The 16,556-nt window shown below is 44.5% G+C and overlaps 1 protein-coding gene across 1 annotated transcript in view; it reads right to left on the reverse strand.

Annotated features, from left to right (window-relative positions):
* The window catches only part of TMPRSS15 (transmembrane serine protease 15), a 441,506-nt gene that overhangs the window by 38,865 nt on the left and 386,085 nt on the right, over window positions 1–16,556 (reverse strand). The window contains exons 25-26 of the mRNA XM_088481702.1: window positions 8,326–8,421; window positions 5,601–5,740 (exon numbers count right to left, since the gene is read on the reverse strand). Of these exons, the coding sequence (XP_088337828.1) occupies window positions 5,601–5,740; window positions 8,326–8,421 (236 nt within the window). The remainder of the gene's footprint in view (window positions 1–5,600; window positions 5,741–8,325; window positions 8,422–16,556) is intronic.

Below are 16,556 nucleotides of genomic sequence, written 5' to 3' on the forward strand. Positions count from 1 at the left end.
GGGCGGCACAAACACGTGGCCCATCTAGGAGTGACACTGCAGTGGCAGATAGGATGGCAGTTTGAAAAACTAGGCCCCAAACAGTACATACTGCAAAGAAAAAAAGAGGTGCAAGATGGAATTGTCCTTGGGCTCTCCCACCCACCATTATGTTGTATAAATAGGACATGCACACTTTAACAAACCAATCATTTCAGCGCCAGGGTCTGCCACATTACTGTGGCTGAAATGATTGGTTTGTTTGGGCCCCCACAAAACAAGCTGGCAATTAATGTGTCCCTGCACAAACTGGCTCTACGGAGGCAAGATGTCGTCCTCATCCTCCTCATCCACCGATTCCTTGGATAAAACAGGAAAAAGGGATTTAGGTGTCCCGGGACTGCTTACAGTCTTAGCCAAAGTTTCTGAACTTGACAGTAACTTTTTATGAACGCGCTGCAGGTGACGTATAAGGGAGGATGTTCCTAGGTGGTTAACATCCCTACCCCTACTTATTTCACCTTTACATATGGTACATATGGCAAGACAGTTGTTGTCCGGATTTGGATAGAAATATTGCCAGACCAAAGAGGTGGAATGTTTGGTCTTCTGCCTAGGCATGACCGTGATGGGCTTTTTCATCCCACGGACAACAACTGTCTCCCCCGCAGCCTGATTTAAACAAACCACATCACCATCAGAATCCTCCTCGCCAACTTCCTCCTCAGCGCCAGCTACACCAGTATCCTCATCCTGTTGTACATCAACAGTGACATCTTCAATTTGCATATCAGCAAGTGGACTGTGGGTGCTCCTTTCAGCACTTGCAGGGGGCGTACAAATGGTGGAAAGAGCCACCTCTTCCCGTCCAGTGCTGGGAAGGTCAGGCATCGCAACCACCACCACACTTGGACTCTCCTTGGGGATTTGTGATATCTTCTTAGAACGCACAGTTCTTCACTGTGCTTTTGCCAGCTTAACTCGTTTGATATTTTTAGTGGGAGGAGGGCTTCCATCGTCATGTGAAGCTGAACCACTAGTCATGAACATAGGGAAAGACCTTAGCCATTCCTTGCCACTCCGTGTCGTAAATGGCATATTGGCAAGTTTACGTTTCTCTTCAGATGATTTAAATGTTTTTTTCAAGGTCATTTTACTGAACTTTGTCATTTGGGATTGTATGTGCCCTCTACTATGACATTGGGCATCGGCTTTGGCAGACGACGTTGATGGCATGTTATTGTCTATGTCATGACTAGTGGCAGCAGCTTCAGCACTAGGAGGAAGTGGTTCTTGATCTTTCCCTATTTTATTTTTATCGGAGAAAGTTTGGTCCTCCATTTATGTTATATTGATTTGATATATACGTGCGGCTAAGGCGCACACAAACACAGAAAATATTTTTATATTTTTGCTGGAGAGTAGTGCACTTTGTGGGTCACACCACCCTTTAAGAAATGAGCCAGCCGGCTCTTTACTTATGGGACACAGGCGCACGCTTGGCGCTGCTCCTTTGTTGATGCACGTGCAGCCACAGTGCACACAATTCACAAACACAGAAAATACTTTTTTATTTTGTTTGGAGTGTACTTTGGGGGTTACAGCACCCTTTAACGGTCAAGCCAGCCGGCCCTTTATTTATGACACAGGCGCACGCTTGGCACTACTTTGTTGATGCACGTGCGGCTACTGCGCACACAATTCACAAACACAGAAAGTATTTTTTTATTTTGTTTGGAGTGTACTTTGGGGGTTACAGCACCCTTTAACGGTAAAGCCAGCTGGCCCTTTACTTATGACACAGGCGCACGCTTAGCACTACTTTGTTGATGCACGTGTGGCTACTGCGCACACAATTCACAAACACAGAAAATATTTTTTTATTTGGATTGGAGTGTACTTTGGGGGTTACAGCACCCTTTAACGGTCAAGCCAGCTGGCCTTTTACTTGTGACACAGGCGCACGCTTGGCACTACTTTGTTGATGCACGTGCGGCTACTGCACACACAATTCACAAACACAGAAAATATTTTTTTATTTTGTTTTGAGTGTACTTTGGGGGTTACAGCACCCTTTAATGGTCAAGCCAGCTGGCCCTTTACTTATGATACAGGCGCACGCTTGGCACTACTTTGTTGATGCACGTGCGGCTACTGCGCACACAATTCACAAACACAGAAAATATTTTTTTGTTTTGTTTGGAGTGCCCTTTGGGGGTTACAGCACCCTTTAACGGTCAAGCCAGCTGGCCCTTTACTTATGATACAGGCGCACGCTTGGCGCTGCTCCTTTGTTGATGCACGTGCGGCTACTGCGCACACAATTCACAAACACAGAAAATATTTTTTTATTTTGTTTGGAGTGTACTTTGGGGGTTACAGCACCCTTTAACGGTAAAGCCAGCTGGCCCTTTACTTATGACACAGGCGCACGCTTGGCACTACTTTGTTGATGCACGTGTGGCTACTGCGCACACAATTCACAAACACAGAAAATATTTTTTTATTTGGATTGGAGTGTACTTTGGGGGTTACAGCACCCTTTAACGGTCAAGCCAGCCGGCCTTTTACTTGTGACACAGGCGCACGCTTGGCACTACTTTGTTGATGCACGTGCGGCTACTGCACACACAATTCACAAACACAGAAAATATTTTTTTATTTTGTTTTGAGTGTACTTTGGGGGTTACAGCACCCTTTAATGGTCAAGCCAGCTGGCCCTTTACTTATGATACAGGCGCACGCTTGGCACTACTTTGTTGATGCACGTGCGGCTACTGCGCACACAATTCACAAACACAGAAAATATTTTTTTGTTTTGTTTGGAGTGCCCTTTGGGGGTTACAGCACCCTTTAACGGTCAAGCCAGCTGGCCCTTTACTTATGATACAGGCGCACGCTTGGCGCTGCTCCTTTGTTGATGCACGTGCGGCTACTGCGCACACAATTCACAAACACAGAAAATATTTTTTTATTTTGTTTGGAGTGTACTTTGGGGGTTACAGCACCCTTTAACGGTAAAGCCAGCTGGCCCTTTACTTATGACACAGGCGCACGCTTGGCACTACTTTGTTGATGCACGTGTGGCTACTGCGCACACAATTCACAAACACAGAAATTTTTTTTTAATTTGGATTGGAGTGTACTTTGGGGGTTACAGCACCCTTTAATGGTCAAGCCAGCCGGCCCTTTACTTATGACACAGGCGCACGCTTGGCACTACTTTGTTGATGCATGTGCGGCTACTGCGCACACAATTCACAAACACAGAAAATATTTTTTTATTTGGTTTGGAGTGTACTTTGGGGGTTACAGCACCCTTTAACGGTCAAGCCAGCCGGCCCTTTACTTATGACACAGGCGCACGTTTGGCACTACTTTGTTGATGCACGTGCGGCTACTGCGCACACAATTCACAAACACAGAAAATATTTTTTTATTTGGTTTGGAGTGTACTTTGGGGGTTACAGCACCCTTTAACGGTCAAGCCAGCCGGCCCTTTACTTATGATACAGGCGCACGCTTGGCGCTGCTCCTTTGTTGATGCATGTGCTGCCACAGTGCACACAATTCACAAACACAGAAAAAATATATATTTTTTTAGCACTTGGGGGGAGCACCCCTGACGGACAGAGCACCCCCTGGACAACACACAGCACCTCTTTAGGACTGGGACACTGCACAGGACTTTGGAGTGGACACAGCCCCTATGGACATCAGACTGCACAATACAGTCCAGCCAGCCCCTATGGACTTTGAAGTAGTGGACACAGCCCCTATGGACAACAGCAGCACAGCGCAGCACAGCACAGCACAACACTACTCTGCACTACACTACACTACACTACACAGCCCAGCCAGCCCTAACTCCCACCCTCCCTCTTCACTGTCCACAGCTGAGTGAGAAAATGGAGCCGACGCGGGTACCTTATATAGGATCCAAAATCCGCGAGACCCGGAAGGCGGGATGATGACATTTTGCCTCGATTTCAGATCCGAGTCAGGCGGGAAAAGTCGAGCCTTACTCGGATCGGCCTCGGATCGGGGGGGCTCGGGGGGGTTCGGATTTCAGAAATCCGAACCCGCTCACCCCTAGTTTCATTCACCAAAATTTGGGAATCTCCTGAGAATTTTGGGAGATGGCGATACCCCCCCAAATTAGGGGATGTAGTTATGAGACCGGCGGCCACATTGTCTCAATCCCATTAGCGTAATCCTGGCAAGGGATTTAACATTGGCGTCGAAATGCCTACGCCTATGTTAATCCCAAAGCTGGAACGCTGAGGACACCGGCCCGATTCGTCCTCTCTGCTGGGTAAGTATACACTTAGCCCGGAGATTGGGGCAGGGCCGTAACTAGGGGGGGGCTAGAGGTGCATGTGCACCGGATGTTGGAATGTAGGGGGTGAAAAAGGGCTGACTCAGCCCCTGCACAACCTGCGTAGTCTTGTAGTGCGTTGTGATTTGGGGTCTGCAGATTCCATGCGGACTAGCCGTCCGCATGGGCTCTGCTGAAAACGCCCCTCCAAAAATGGCCGCCGCCAAGGAGGAGACAGATGCTAGAGGTCCTACTGGACCTGTAGTGTCTGTTAGGCCAGTGCAGCTGCTGGGAGAAGATGCAGAAAGCTGCATCTTCTCCCGTAAAACCCCCTGGCAACGAGCTTTAAAACCCCCTGGCAACAAGCATGGAACCCCTGGTAATGAGCATAAAACCCCTGACAACAAGCATGGAACCCCTGGTGACAACGAGCAGGTAAATTTAAAGTAATTAGAAGCCTTACTGTGGGGCATAAAATGGTGTCAGGTGCAAATATGTTAGTGGCACTTTGGTAATAGGCATTACAGTGTGTTGCATAATGTGTAATGGGCATTATGGTGTGTGGAATAATGTAAGTCACTATACCAGGGACGTCTGACTACTGCACTGCGTTATGGATGAGCAAGGACAAAATCCAGGTACGGGAAGGGAGGGGGCGCAAAATTACTGCCTTGCACCGGGTGACCGATATCCTAGTTTCGGCCCTGATTGGGGGTTAGGGAGCCTTGGGGAGACTTAGGGTTAGGCACCCCCCAGGGAAGGTTAGGGTTAGGCTAGGGGAAGGGGGGTATTGGTTAGGCACTAGGGGGGAGGTTAGGGCTAGGCACCACCCCAGGAGGGTTAGGTTTAGGGTGCGGGGAGGGGGGGGTTAGGAATAGGCACCCATGGGGGGGTGAGGGTTAGGGTACTTACTTCGAGGTGTGGGGATTTCGACCCACCGGGCTGCCGTACTTGATCCGGCGGCTAAACATACCGATTCCCTAAATTAGGGAGTCTCCGCAGTGTTCTGAGTGGGTAAGCTAGTATGATGTTGTAAGTGAGCGGAATGTGGGAGGGTGACCTCTTCTCTCAGAAGTACTCCAGAAAATTTGTGAGGAGGATACGCTAGTATTACGCTGCCCTAGGCAGATACCAGTTTTGCCTGCAAATTAATACAGCCGATCTAAGGAAACTTAGACATACAGTATAAAAATCTTTATGCTTTAGTTTCCCTTTAATCAAAATAAACCTTATGCATTATTAATACTAGGTGTGCTATAATTGCATTATTATTTTATAGTACCATATTATAACAACACTGTACCTGGCAGGTGTCTATTCCTCCTTCTTCATATCCCGCACACACCATACTGTTGGTTATGTTGTACTCTGGCATTTGCTGCTGACATTTCTCACTGGATATCAGTGGAATGTTTGCTTCTTGCAGTATGGTTGGAATGGCACCTGGAGAAATGCAGCCATGATCAGCAATAAAACAGTTAAACATGACTTTCTGGGCTCTAAAGAGACAGGGCAGGGGGACTAGTCACATGTTACATTGCAGGCAATGCTGATCATTTCATTTCAAGCCGTCCGTTTCCATTGAATCAGCATTTCCCAGCAGTTGTGAATTTAAATTGGTGGCCTGATTGCAAAAGCAGGTCAGTAATTACTAGCATTTTATTATCATGGATGCCATAAACAGTGCTGGTTTATAGGGTTATTAAAATTATTTCATCACATAAATTTTGATTTAGAAATACAGCATAATAAACCCGATTGCCATGTTGATGAGACTGTTAGTGGAAGGAGGTTTTTTTTTTACTTTGTTTTTTATTGACTAGAAATGTTTGCAGTCATAGTAGGAGGAAATATGATGAGGACAGTGGCTGTGTACTGTATCTGCTGCATTGCAGGAAGCCCTGCTCACCTCTCCTGTAGCCTTATAACTCTACAAATGTTCATTTCATTTTACTGTAACTGTCAAGAACACATAAAATGAATGCACAGATGTTCACGGTAGTTATGAAATAAATAGACAAAATGAACATAAGCTATTTTAGCTCCTGGCATAATTCTTCTAGAACGTTAATGATGTTATATATACAGACGCTGGCCATACATAGTGCAATATTGCTGCTGATATCTAACAGTTGTCCCAGTATCTGCAGTATTTGGCCGTAAAGCTAACTGACTTAGTATACCCATTTTACACCAGAGCTAAAATCCGGGTTAGTGCAGGGTTAACCCGGGCAGCTCCTTGGTGTAAAAGGGGAAGGGGTTGGATTGCCAGGGCGAGTGAGATGGTAATCCAACCCAGGTAACTTCCAGGGTTTAAGACGGGAATAACCCTGCAGTGTAAACGGGGCGATCCGGGTCACGGTGACCTGGATCGTGCCTCATGCTTGCCGATTGGCCGGTCTCAGTGGTGCTTGGAGATGACGTCACCTCCAAGCGTCCACTTCAACGCCGGAAAAGCCGGGTCTATGCAGACCCGGCTCCGGTGTGAACGGTGCCGGCTGAGGAACATCCTGGGTCGGCGCCAGCTAAATTCCGGGTCTGATCCGGATTGGAACCCTGTTCCAACCTCTGGGTCAGACCCGGATTTTAGGTGTAAAATTGGTATTAGTAATAATTAGATCAAAATGTATTGGGTCTTTACTATACGATACATATCAAATGGAACTACAGTAAAACATTTCCTTTCTAGATCCAGTCTTATCAGATTCTGAATCATCCACCATAGTATGTACTGTAGATACTTATGTAACTAAGGGCACTATGTACTAAGCCTTTGAGAGAGATAAAATGGAGAGAGATAAAGTACCAACCACTTTTCAGACGCAGCCTGTAAAGTGACAGTTAGGAGCTGATTGGTTAGTACTTTATCTTCATCCAATTTATCTCTCCCCAAGGCTTGTTATAACATGGGGCCCCATAGCTGCCTAGATTTAAATATATATTCCAGGGTTCTTTTGCTGCTGAACACGTGGATTTGCACATTTGACTCACAATACCGTCCCCGCGGCTTCTGGGGCACTATGATATACATCATGTCATGTTTACTGACATTAATATTTGTGGGCATTTTAACTTCTTTTCAATAAATATCAACTTCTAAAACATAGCGAATAAGAATACAATGTAAGCAATGCTATGTACTGTACATGCACAACTTTAGGAAACTTATTGTGCAGCTGCTCTTTACTTAAAAGTAGTGACTCTTCAAACAGTAGATTGCCGGCCCACATAGCAAAATTTGGGCAAGGGCCCTATGTTGCTTCCCTGGCCTTCCTCTCTGCTCTCATAAGAGGAGGCATCTTCTGAGTATACATGAAATTATACGAAAGTACATTGTCTTGTTGTCGAGTCCTAACTATGCCTCCTGAGATGGCACAGTCACACCCCATCCCCAGTAACATCGTGATTGTTTCTTATAGTTTAATTGAAGTTGAATATTGCACCTAATTGGGCTATAGCTAATAAGAACTGGGGAATCACTTTGCCAAGGCAGCACTTTGGATTTAAAAAGTTATATTTTCTTAACAAAAGTGTCTAATTATATACTAAAACTAATTGAATGAAGTTAAATAATAAAATAAATTTTTAGATGATTTTTTTTTTTTTTATGTTTAAACCAGCCATAAAAGATCTGTAAACGATTCTGCACCATGGCAAAGTGTTACACAACTGCATCATGGAAGAATCGCTTACTTTGGAAGCAATGTCCTAATTCGGAATAATGTTTCCCACTGGCCGTTACAGTCTAATGCTCTTTGGTGGAGCTTTAGGAGAAAATGCACCAATTGAGGCTCATGGCATCACCACCAAAGTGGATTTTGTGCTAAGCCTATTTTATGCTTCATAAAAGGGATCATTATTTGTCAGAGAGATGTGTTGTTTGTATTCCTGTATACAATAAATTTCTTTAACAAAAGTTGATGGAGGGTATGTACGTACGAACCAGTGGCTTACTGCTAATTCAAGGTGAACAGCTCCTTTAAAGGGTCAGTTGGGACATTTCCATAATATACAGTTACAGTATTTACCTTGGCTTTCCAAGCGTCCCCACCCAGCAATGGAACAGTTTAATCCTGATGGAAATGCTTGTTGGCTGTCTGGCAAGCACACTGGTTGTATGTAATCTGTTGGCAGACAGATAGATGTACAACAAACAATAACAATTAGAAATCAGGAAACCATGTTATATAAAGTTAGAATTTTCTTTGAAAATGTATACTTCCCATTAATCAATGGAGAGCATTAAAGAAGAGCAGACTTTAAAAGTGTTACGCCCAATGTTCACAGTGTAACACATTTCACAGCAAACTCTATGCATTGCGGCCTTATGTGTTCCCAGGCCCACCCCAGACATAACACACAGCAGTGTCACCATCCCAGCTCTTCTCTAAGGGCCTGATTCAGCAAGGATCGCTATTCTGGTTATACCCATGCAGCGCAGTTGCTAATATCAGCGGTGATATGTAAATGTTTGCATTCGCATTGCGATCGCTGCCTATCATAAGGAATCTCACTTCCCCTTACATCCGTAAACTTTGACAACATAGCTAAATAATCAGTAACATCGAGTATCGTTAGACCCATACGCACAGTTAAGGCAGGTCAGACCTCACTCAGTAATTGCTTACTTCTGCACATGCTATGTGGCCTCATGCGGCATCTGGTATCGCAGTGGATAATTTATGCAACGGCGTTGAAACGCACTGGAACGCCTGCGTTCACCCGATCATCCCCCCCGTCACCACCCACAAATGGCATTTCCTGTCAATCACTCTGCCCTGGGTCTGCGTAGCCTCTGCAATCGCAGTCCTGATCACAGCGGCAGTTCACGCACGCTCACAACAATCGGCTGATTACGTGCGTATAAGCAGCTGCATTCCATGCTGAATAAGGCCCTAAGACAATGAATTCTGCAAAAGTTTAAATGTAGAAATGTGCTGCTGAACGTTACAGCATAGACAGGAAAAAAAGAGCGAAACTCAAAGTCTGTATGGAGGACATTTAGCCTCTACCTAAGCTGCATTGTACTGGAAACATTAGAATAGATGTCCAGGACATATGAATAAAGTGCTGAACAGAGTTGCATTTTCTGCTGAAACAAATCAACGAGGCAGGCAGAGAGATTTGTGTGACCTTTTGACACTATGAATGTTGTGTATATCAGGCATGAAAACTAATCCCAGCTTCACACAGCGCAACAGTAATAAACCAGCGTCCACAAAACTATTTGCTGAAATATGGCTTTTTTTTTTTGGCTTGGCCTTTGAACTATTCTGACTGGGAGACAGAATGCAAAATCATAGCCACAGATTCCGACTTGGTAACTTGTTACCAATATAGATATATATACTGCATTCACTTTTACTTTTAATAAGTCAACATAAAACAACTAAATCAATATAATGCTATGTGATCCTTTCAAATGACTGTAGATATACAGTCGGGTGCATAAATATTGGGACATTGACAGAATTTTCATATTTTGGCCTCTATTCACCACCACAATGGCTTTGAAAAAAAACAAACAAGATGTGCTTTAACTGCAGACTTTCAGATTTAATTTGAGGGTAATTACATCCAAATCAGGTGAACCGTGTAGGAAATACAATGGTTTCTATATGTGCCTCCCACTTTTTAAGGGGCCAAAAGTAATCGGACTATCAACTCAAAAGCTATTTCATGGACAGGTGTGGGCTATTCCCTCTTTATTTTATTATCAATTAAGCAGGTAAAAGGTCTGGAATTGATTCTAGGTGTGACATTTGCATTTGGAATCAGTTGCTGTCGACTCTCAATATTAGATCCAAAGAGCTGTCACTATCAGTGAAGCAAGCCATCATTAGGCTGAAAAATCAAAACAAACCCATCAGAGAGATAGCAAAAACATTAGGCATGGCCAAATCAACTGTTTGGAACATTCTTAAAAAGAAAGAACGCACCGGAGAGCTCAACAACACCAAAAGACCCAGAAGACCATGGAAAACAATTGTGGTGGATGACAGAAAAATTATTTCCCTGGTGAAGAAAAACCCCTTCACAACAGTTGGCCAAATCAAGAACACTCTCTAGGAGGTAGGTGAATATGTGTCAAAGTCAACAATCAAGAGAAGACTTCACAAGAGTGAATATAGAGGGTTCACCACAAGATGTAAACCATTGGTGAGCAACAAAAACAGGAAGACCAGATTAGAGTTTGCCAAACAACATCTAAAAAAGTCATTACAGTTCTGGAACAATATCCTATGGACAGATGAGACAAATATCAACTTGTACCAGAGTGATGGGAAGAGAAGAGTATGGAGAAGGAAAGGAACTGCTTATGATCCAAAACACACCATCTCACCAGTGAAGCATGGTGGTGGTAGTGTCATGGCGTGGGCATGTATGGCTGCCAATGGAACTGGTTCCCTTGTATTTATTGATGATGTGACTGCTGACAAAGGAAGCAGAATGAATTCTGAAGTGTTTCGGGCAATATTATATGCTCATATTCAGTCAAATGCTTCAGAACTCATTGGACGGCGCTTCACAGTGCAGATGGACAATGACCCGAAGCATACTGCAAAAGCAACCAAAGAGTTTTTTAAGGCTAAAAAGTGGAATGTTATGCAATGGCCAAGTCAATCCCCTGACATGAATCCAATTGAGCATGCATTTCACTTGATGACGACAAAACTGAAGGGAAAATGCCCCAAGAACAAGCAGGAACTGAAGACATTTGCAGTAGAGGCCTGGCAGAGCATCACCAGGGATGAAACCCAGCGTCTGGTGATGTCTATTCGTTCCAGACTTCAGGCTGTAATTGCCTGCAAAGGATTTGCAGCAAAGTATTAAAAAGTGAGAGTTAGATTTAGGATTGTTTCGTTTGTCCCATTACTTTTGGCCCCTTAAAAAGTGGGAGGCACATATAGAAACCATTGTAATTCCTACACCGTTCACCTGATTTGGATGTAATTACCCTCAAATTAAATCTGAAAGTCTGCAGTTAAAGCACATCTTGTTTGTTTCATTTCAAAGCCATTGTGGTGGTGAATAGAGGCCAAAATATGAAAATTCTGTCAATGTTCCAATATTTATGGACCTGACTGTATAATACAAATGTTATGTATAAACAAAATGACATTGCATTGTTACACTTTTAATTGGGCATGACAGGTAAAGTATATTTTTAAACATGTACCTATTTCATTTATATTTATTTTAGTAACAAATACTGAGATGCATGAGAGAAAACTAAGATGCAGAGATTTCATGTAGAACCAACATGTTAACAATTGACTGCGTACATTAAAATCTTTTAAAGGGTTTGTACAGTATGTACTCTCTTTGCATCAGTTTTACACCATGTATCGGTGTAGTGGTGATTCTATGTCCCCCCCCTCCCCATTTTATGATAAGAGCGTTGGACTCTGGCATTTAATAACTGAAAAAAAGAAAGACATTAGCATCTAGTAGAGGATGATGGGAGTTTCAGTTGTATTGCTTTCACTGGTTTTCGCTTTCACTGGTACACGATATGGCCACGGCTACTGAGACCGCAGTGAGCCATGACTGTAATAAACTACACTCCCCAGAATGCATTGCAGGAGCTTAAAAAAAAAATCAGGTACATAAATGACAGTTGAATGGAGGAGAGTCAGTTAGATGAGAGACTCAAGCAAGGGTGAAGCGACTGAAAGCAAAATAGAGAAGAAACCACTGAGAGGTACTGAAAGGACCCCATTATAGGGACGATCATCAGTGGTCTGCCCCGCGATGGTCCCATTGGTTATCACCATCAATAGCACAAACCATCTACAGTGAACCATTGATGGTTTGTATCCTTCGATGGCCACCGCTGCTGGGTGGCCTGGTGGGCCGCGGGACAATCAGCATGGGGGGTGGGTCTTAGCGGTCTGCTGGGACTCAGAGCTCAGCTCAGTGCCATCGGGAAAGAGAAAATAAACATAATTTACCAGTTAGCTAGCGATTGCAGAGAGTCATTGGATCTCTAACATCGATGGTGAAACCATCAGCCATTGGTAGATAAGAATTGATGGGTCTTACTTGTCGATGGTCCATGGCCATCCTACCCCATTAGAGCTGGACTGATTGAGTGTGTTCAGAGGAAAGTTCCAGATCTACACAGTCTGCTAAAACAGAGGAAAGCTGCTAATAGAGACTGCTGAGAAACACAAAGTGAGTTGCTGCAGAGTGTGTGTTTAAAAGAGATAGAGGCAGAGACTTTGTAATCTTCTACAGCCACAAGAGACAAGCTGCTGAGAAATAGGACCTCATTCAGAGTCAGTCGAATCGGCCGCATGGTCGTACGCCACCGATGTTCGCTATACTGAGCATGCGTAAAGTTCGCAATGCGCGTGCGCAAACTAGCCGCTACGATCAGAAATTTCTCTCTCCTTGAGCACAGCCAGGTCGGTAGTTTGAGTGACAGATGGAGGCGTTTGTGGGTGGTAACAGGGGAAGATGCTTGAAAACGGGGGAGTGGAAATCCGAACGCAGGCGTGCCTAATTATGCGAATGGCGTTTTATGGGAGTGCATACGGTTTATGGGAGTGCATAATTAACAAAGTAGCGTCATGGCACATGTGACATGGGAGGTTTTTACACTGACATGATCGTAGAGCTTAAGAGAGGGTATGGTCAACCTTAAGCTCTACGACCAGTGCCGATGGTTCCCGATGGTCTCGATTAATCCTTATATGCCCGGAGATGATGTGCAATGCGTATGAGAAGGGGGCGTATTTTTTTGTCTTCCGACCGCTTCCTCCCCTTGGTCGGCCAACTACCGATCCGAACTTAGGGACGCAACTTGCGAGGGAATCATTTGAATATCCGGCCCCTTTTTCCGTACGACCGTGCGGCCGCTTCGACCGACTCTGAATGAGGTCCATAGTCTGGGACCTGTGGTACCAAAACAGAGTCAAGTGTCTGCTGTGTCTCATCTGAGAGAAGTCACATACAGTCTCTGCTCATCAAAAGTGATGAAATAATACTAGTGTATCAGAATTTACTAGCCACCATATTGCCATATTGCAACAAACATTAAGGGGTATATTTACTAAAATGTGGGGTTTTAGAAGTGGAGATGTTGCCTATATCAACCAATCAGATTCTATCTATTATCTTCTAGAAGGTGCTAAATAAACATTAAGTAGAATCTGATTGGTTGCTATTGGCAAAATCATCACTTCTAAAAACCTGCACTTTAGTAAATATACCCCTAATTGTCAGAAGCTAGTAACAGCGCTGCAATAACAGAACTGTGTCCATTTTGTTGTTAAAGGGCCCCACCAGTGCACTCAGCTTAATTCAAATGTAGCCTGGCCTGCTGATGATCAAGAGACCTATTTAAAGTAATTTGCACCAGTGTCCAGGATGGCTACAAAAGGGGACACAACCGATTGGGGTGCCAGTGTGATAGTGCTGTACGTTTGATGATAGCTACCAGTGCAACTGCATAGCTAATGTTGGGTTTGTAGTACTGAAGCAATCTTCCCATGGGTTAAGTAAAACAGTTATTCAAGTTAGTGCTAAGTGTATTGAAGAATACACATTTATAGTGTTATTTGTGTGATGAGATTTACCTCTACATTCAGATTTGTTGTGTTAATACAATTGAGTTGTGTTAAATAACTTTTATCTCAGTGTCATTCTCCTATAAATTAAAAATGTTATTGTTTTATAATTATTACTATAAAAAGTTGCTGTTCTACTGCATCTTTATAATTTTTGAGAGTCCAGAAATATTTAAGTGTTCATTCCAAATAATATATTCTTATACCTTTCCCTGGCTGTGCATTTACTGTGTCTGCGGGAGGGAGTCCTTGCCTCTCTGTTGTGGTGTGGAAAAGAGTAATAACTACTGCACTGTCAGGGCCAGATTAACAATGGGGCGGATGGAGCTACAGCTCCAGGCCTCCACATAAAAATAGGCCCATTGTCATGACAACATGATGCTGACTGGCCATCTGCTCTCCACACGATCAGCCATAAATCATAAGTAGTTAAATTGTATTTCTATTTACCTCACAAAATGAAGGATTTTTTTACTTTTACATATTTAGGGAGACATTGGAGCAGAGAGTATAGGGGGTACACGCCCACATGGCACTGGCCACGCCTCCTCTACTTCTCATAATAGGCCCTTTGGTCATGTTCAGCTCCAGGCCCATGTGGCCATCAATCCGGCCCTGTGCACTGTGCATTGGTGGCAGAGCAAGAAACCGATTCCTAATATCCTGCCTGAACCAGGTCACTCTAAATTAGGGGTGTGCACCGGCCCCTTTTCATGTTTTGTGTTTTGGTTTTGGATCTGGATCTTTCTTCGTGTTTTGGATCTGGATTGGTTTTGCCAAAACCACCCTTCCGTGTTTTGGGTTCTGGGTTTTGTGTTTTGGATCTGTATTTTTTTGAAAAAAAAGCATAAAAACAGCTAAAATCACAGAATGTGTTGGTTTTTCTGCTCCTATGCTGTTATTAACCTCAATAACCTTAATTTCCACTAATTTCCAGTCTATTCTGTACACCTCACACCTCACAATAGTGTTTTTATGTCCAAAAGGTTGCACCGAGGTAGCTGGATGACTATGCTAAGCAACACGAGTGGGCGGCACAAACACGTGACCCATCTAGGAGTGACACTGCAGTGGCAGACAGGATGGCAGTTTGAAAAACTAGGCCCCAAACTGTACATAATGCAAAGAAAAAAAAGAGGTGCAAGATGGAATTGTCCTTGGGCCCTCCCACCCACCCTTATGTTGTATAAACAGGACATGCACACTTTAACAAAGCAATCATTTCAGCGCCAGGGTCTGCCACATGACTGTGGCTGAAATTATTGGTTTGTTTGGGCCCCCACAAAACAAGCTGGCAATTAATCTGTCCCTGCACAAACTAGCTCTACGGAGGCAAGATGTCGTCATCATCCTCCTCATCCACCGATACCTCACCCTCTTCAGTGTTGTGTACATCCTCATCCTCACAGAGTATTAACTCGTCCCCACTGGAATCCACCACCACATGTCCCTCTGTACGTTCTGGAGGCTGGTCTCCCTGGAAGAGTTGATAATTCATTTTGATGAACATCATCTTCTCCACATTTTGTGAAAGCAACCTCCTACGCCTTTCGCTGACAAGGTTCCCGGCTGCACTAAACACTCTTTTGGAGTACACACTGGAGGGGGGGCAACTCAGGTAAAATAGAGCCAGTTTGTACAGGGGCCTCCAAATTGCCTCTTTTTCCTGCCAGTACAGGTATGGACTGTCTGACATGCCTACTTGGATGCTGTCACTGATGTAATCTCCACCATTCTGTCAATGGTGACAGTATCATATGCAGTGACAGTAGACATGTCAGAAATTGTTGCCAGGTCCTTCAGTCCGGACCAGATGTCCAAACTTTGTCCTGCCTGCCCTGCATCACCGCCAGCGGGTTAATAAGGATAGCTAAGTTTTTTCCTGGCAGCCCCAGTTGCGGGAGAAAATGAAGAAGGAGCTGTTGACGTGTCACGTTCCGCTTTAGCTGACAGTGTGTTCACCAGCAGGTCTTTGCACCTCTGCAGGCTTGTGTCGGCCGGAAAGAGAGACACCACATAGGCTTTAAACCTAGGATCGAGCACGGTGGCCAAAATGTAGTGGTTTGATTTCAACAGATTGACCACCCTGGAATCCTGGCAAAGCGAATGAAGGGCTTCATCCACAAGTCCCACATGCCGAGCAGAATCGCTCCGTCTTAGCTCCTCCTTCACTTTCTCCAGCTGCTTCTGCAAAAGCCTGATGAGGGGAATGACCTGACTCAAGCTGGCAGTGTCTGAACTGACTTCACGTGTGGCAAGTTCGAAGGGCTGGAGAACCTTGCACAACACGGAAATCATTCTCCACTGCGCTTGAGTCAGGTGCATACCCCCTCCTTTGCCTATGTCATAGGTGGATGTATAGGCTTGTATGGCCTTTTGCTGCTCCTCCATCCTCTGAAGCATATAGAGGGTTGAGTTCCACCGCGTCACAACCTCTTGCTTCAGGTGATGGGGGGGGCAGGTTCAAGAGTGTTTGCTGGTGCTCCAGTCTTCGGCACGCAGTCGCTGAATGGCGAAAGTGGCAAGAAATGTTTTGGGCCACCCAAAGCGTCCCCTGCACGCCCCTGTCGCTTTTCAGAAAATTCTGCACCACCAAGTTTATTGTGTGAGCAAAACATGGGACGTGCTGGAATTTGCCCAGATGTAATGCCCGCACAATATTGGTGGCGTTGTCAGATATCACA

This window comes from Taudactylus pleione, unplaced genomic scaffold, assembly GCF_031769625.1.
Source record: "Taudactylus pleione unplaced genomic scaffold, aTauple2 ptg000276l, whole genome shotgun sequence".
In the NCBI taxonomy this organism is placed as follows: Eukaryota; Metazoa; Chordata; class Amphibia; order Anura; family Myobatrachidae; genus Taudactylus; species Taudactylus pleione.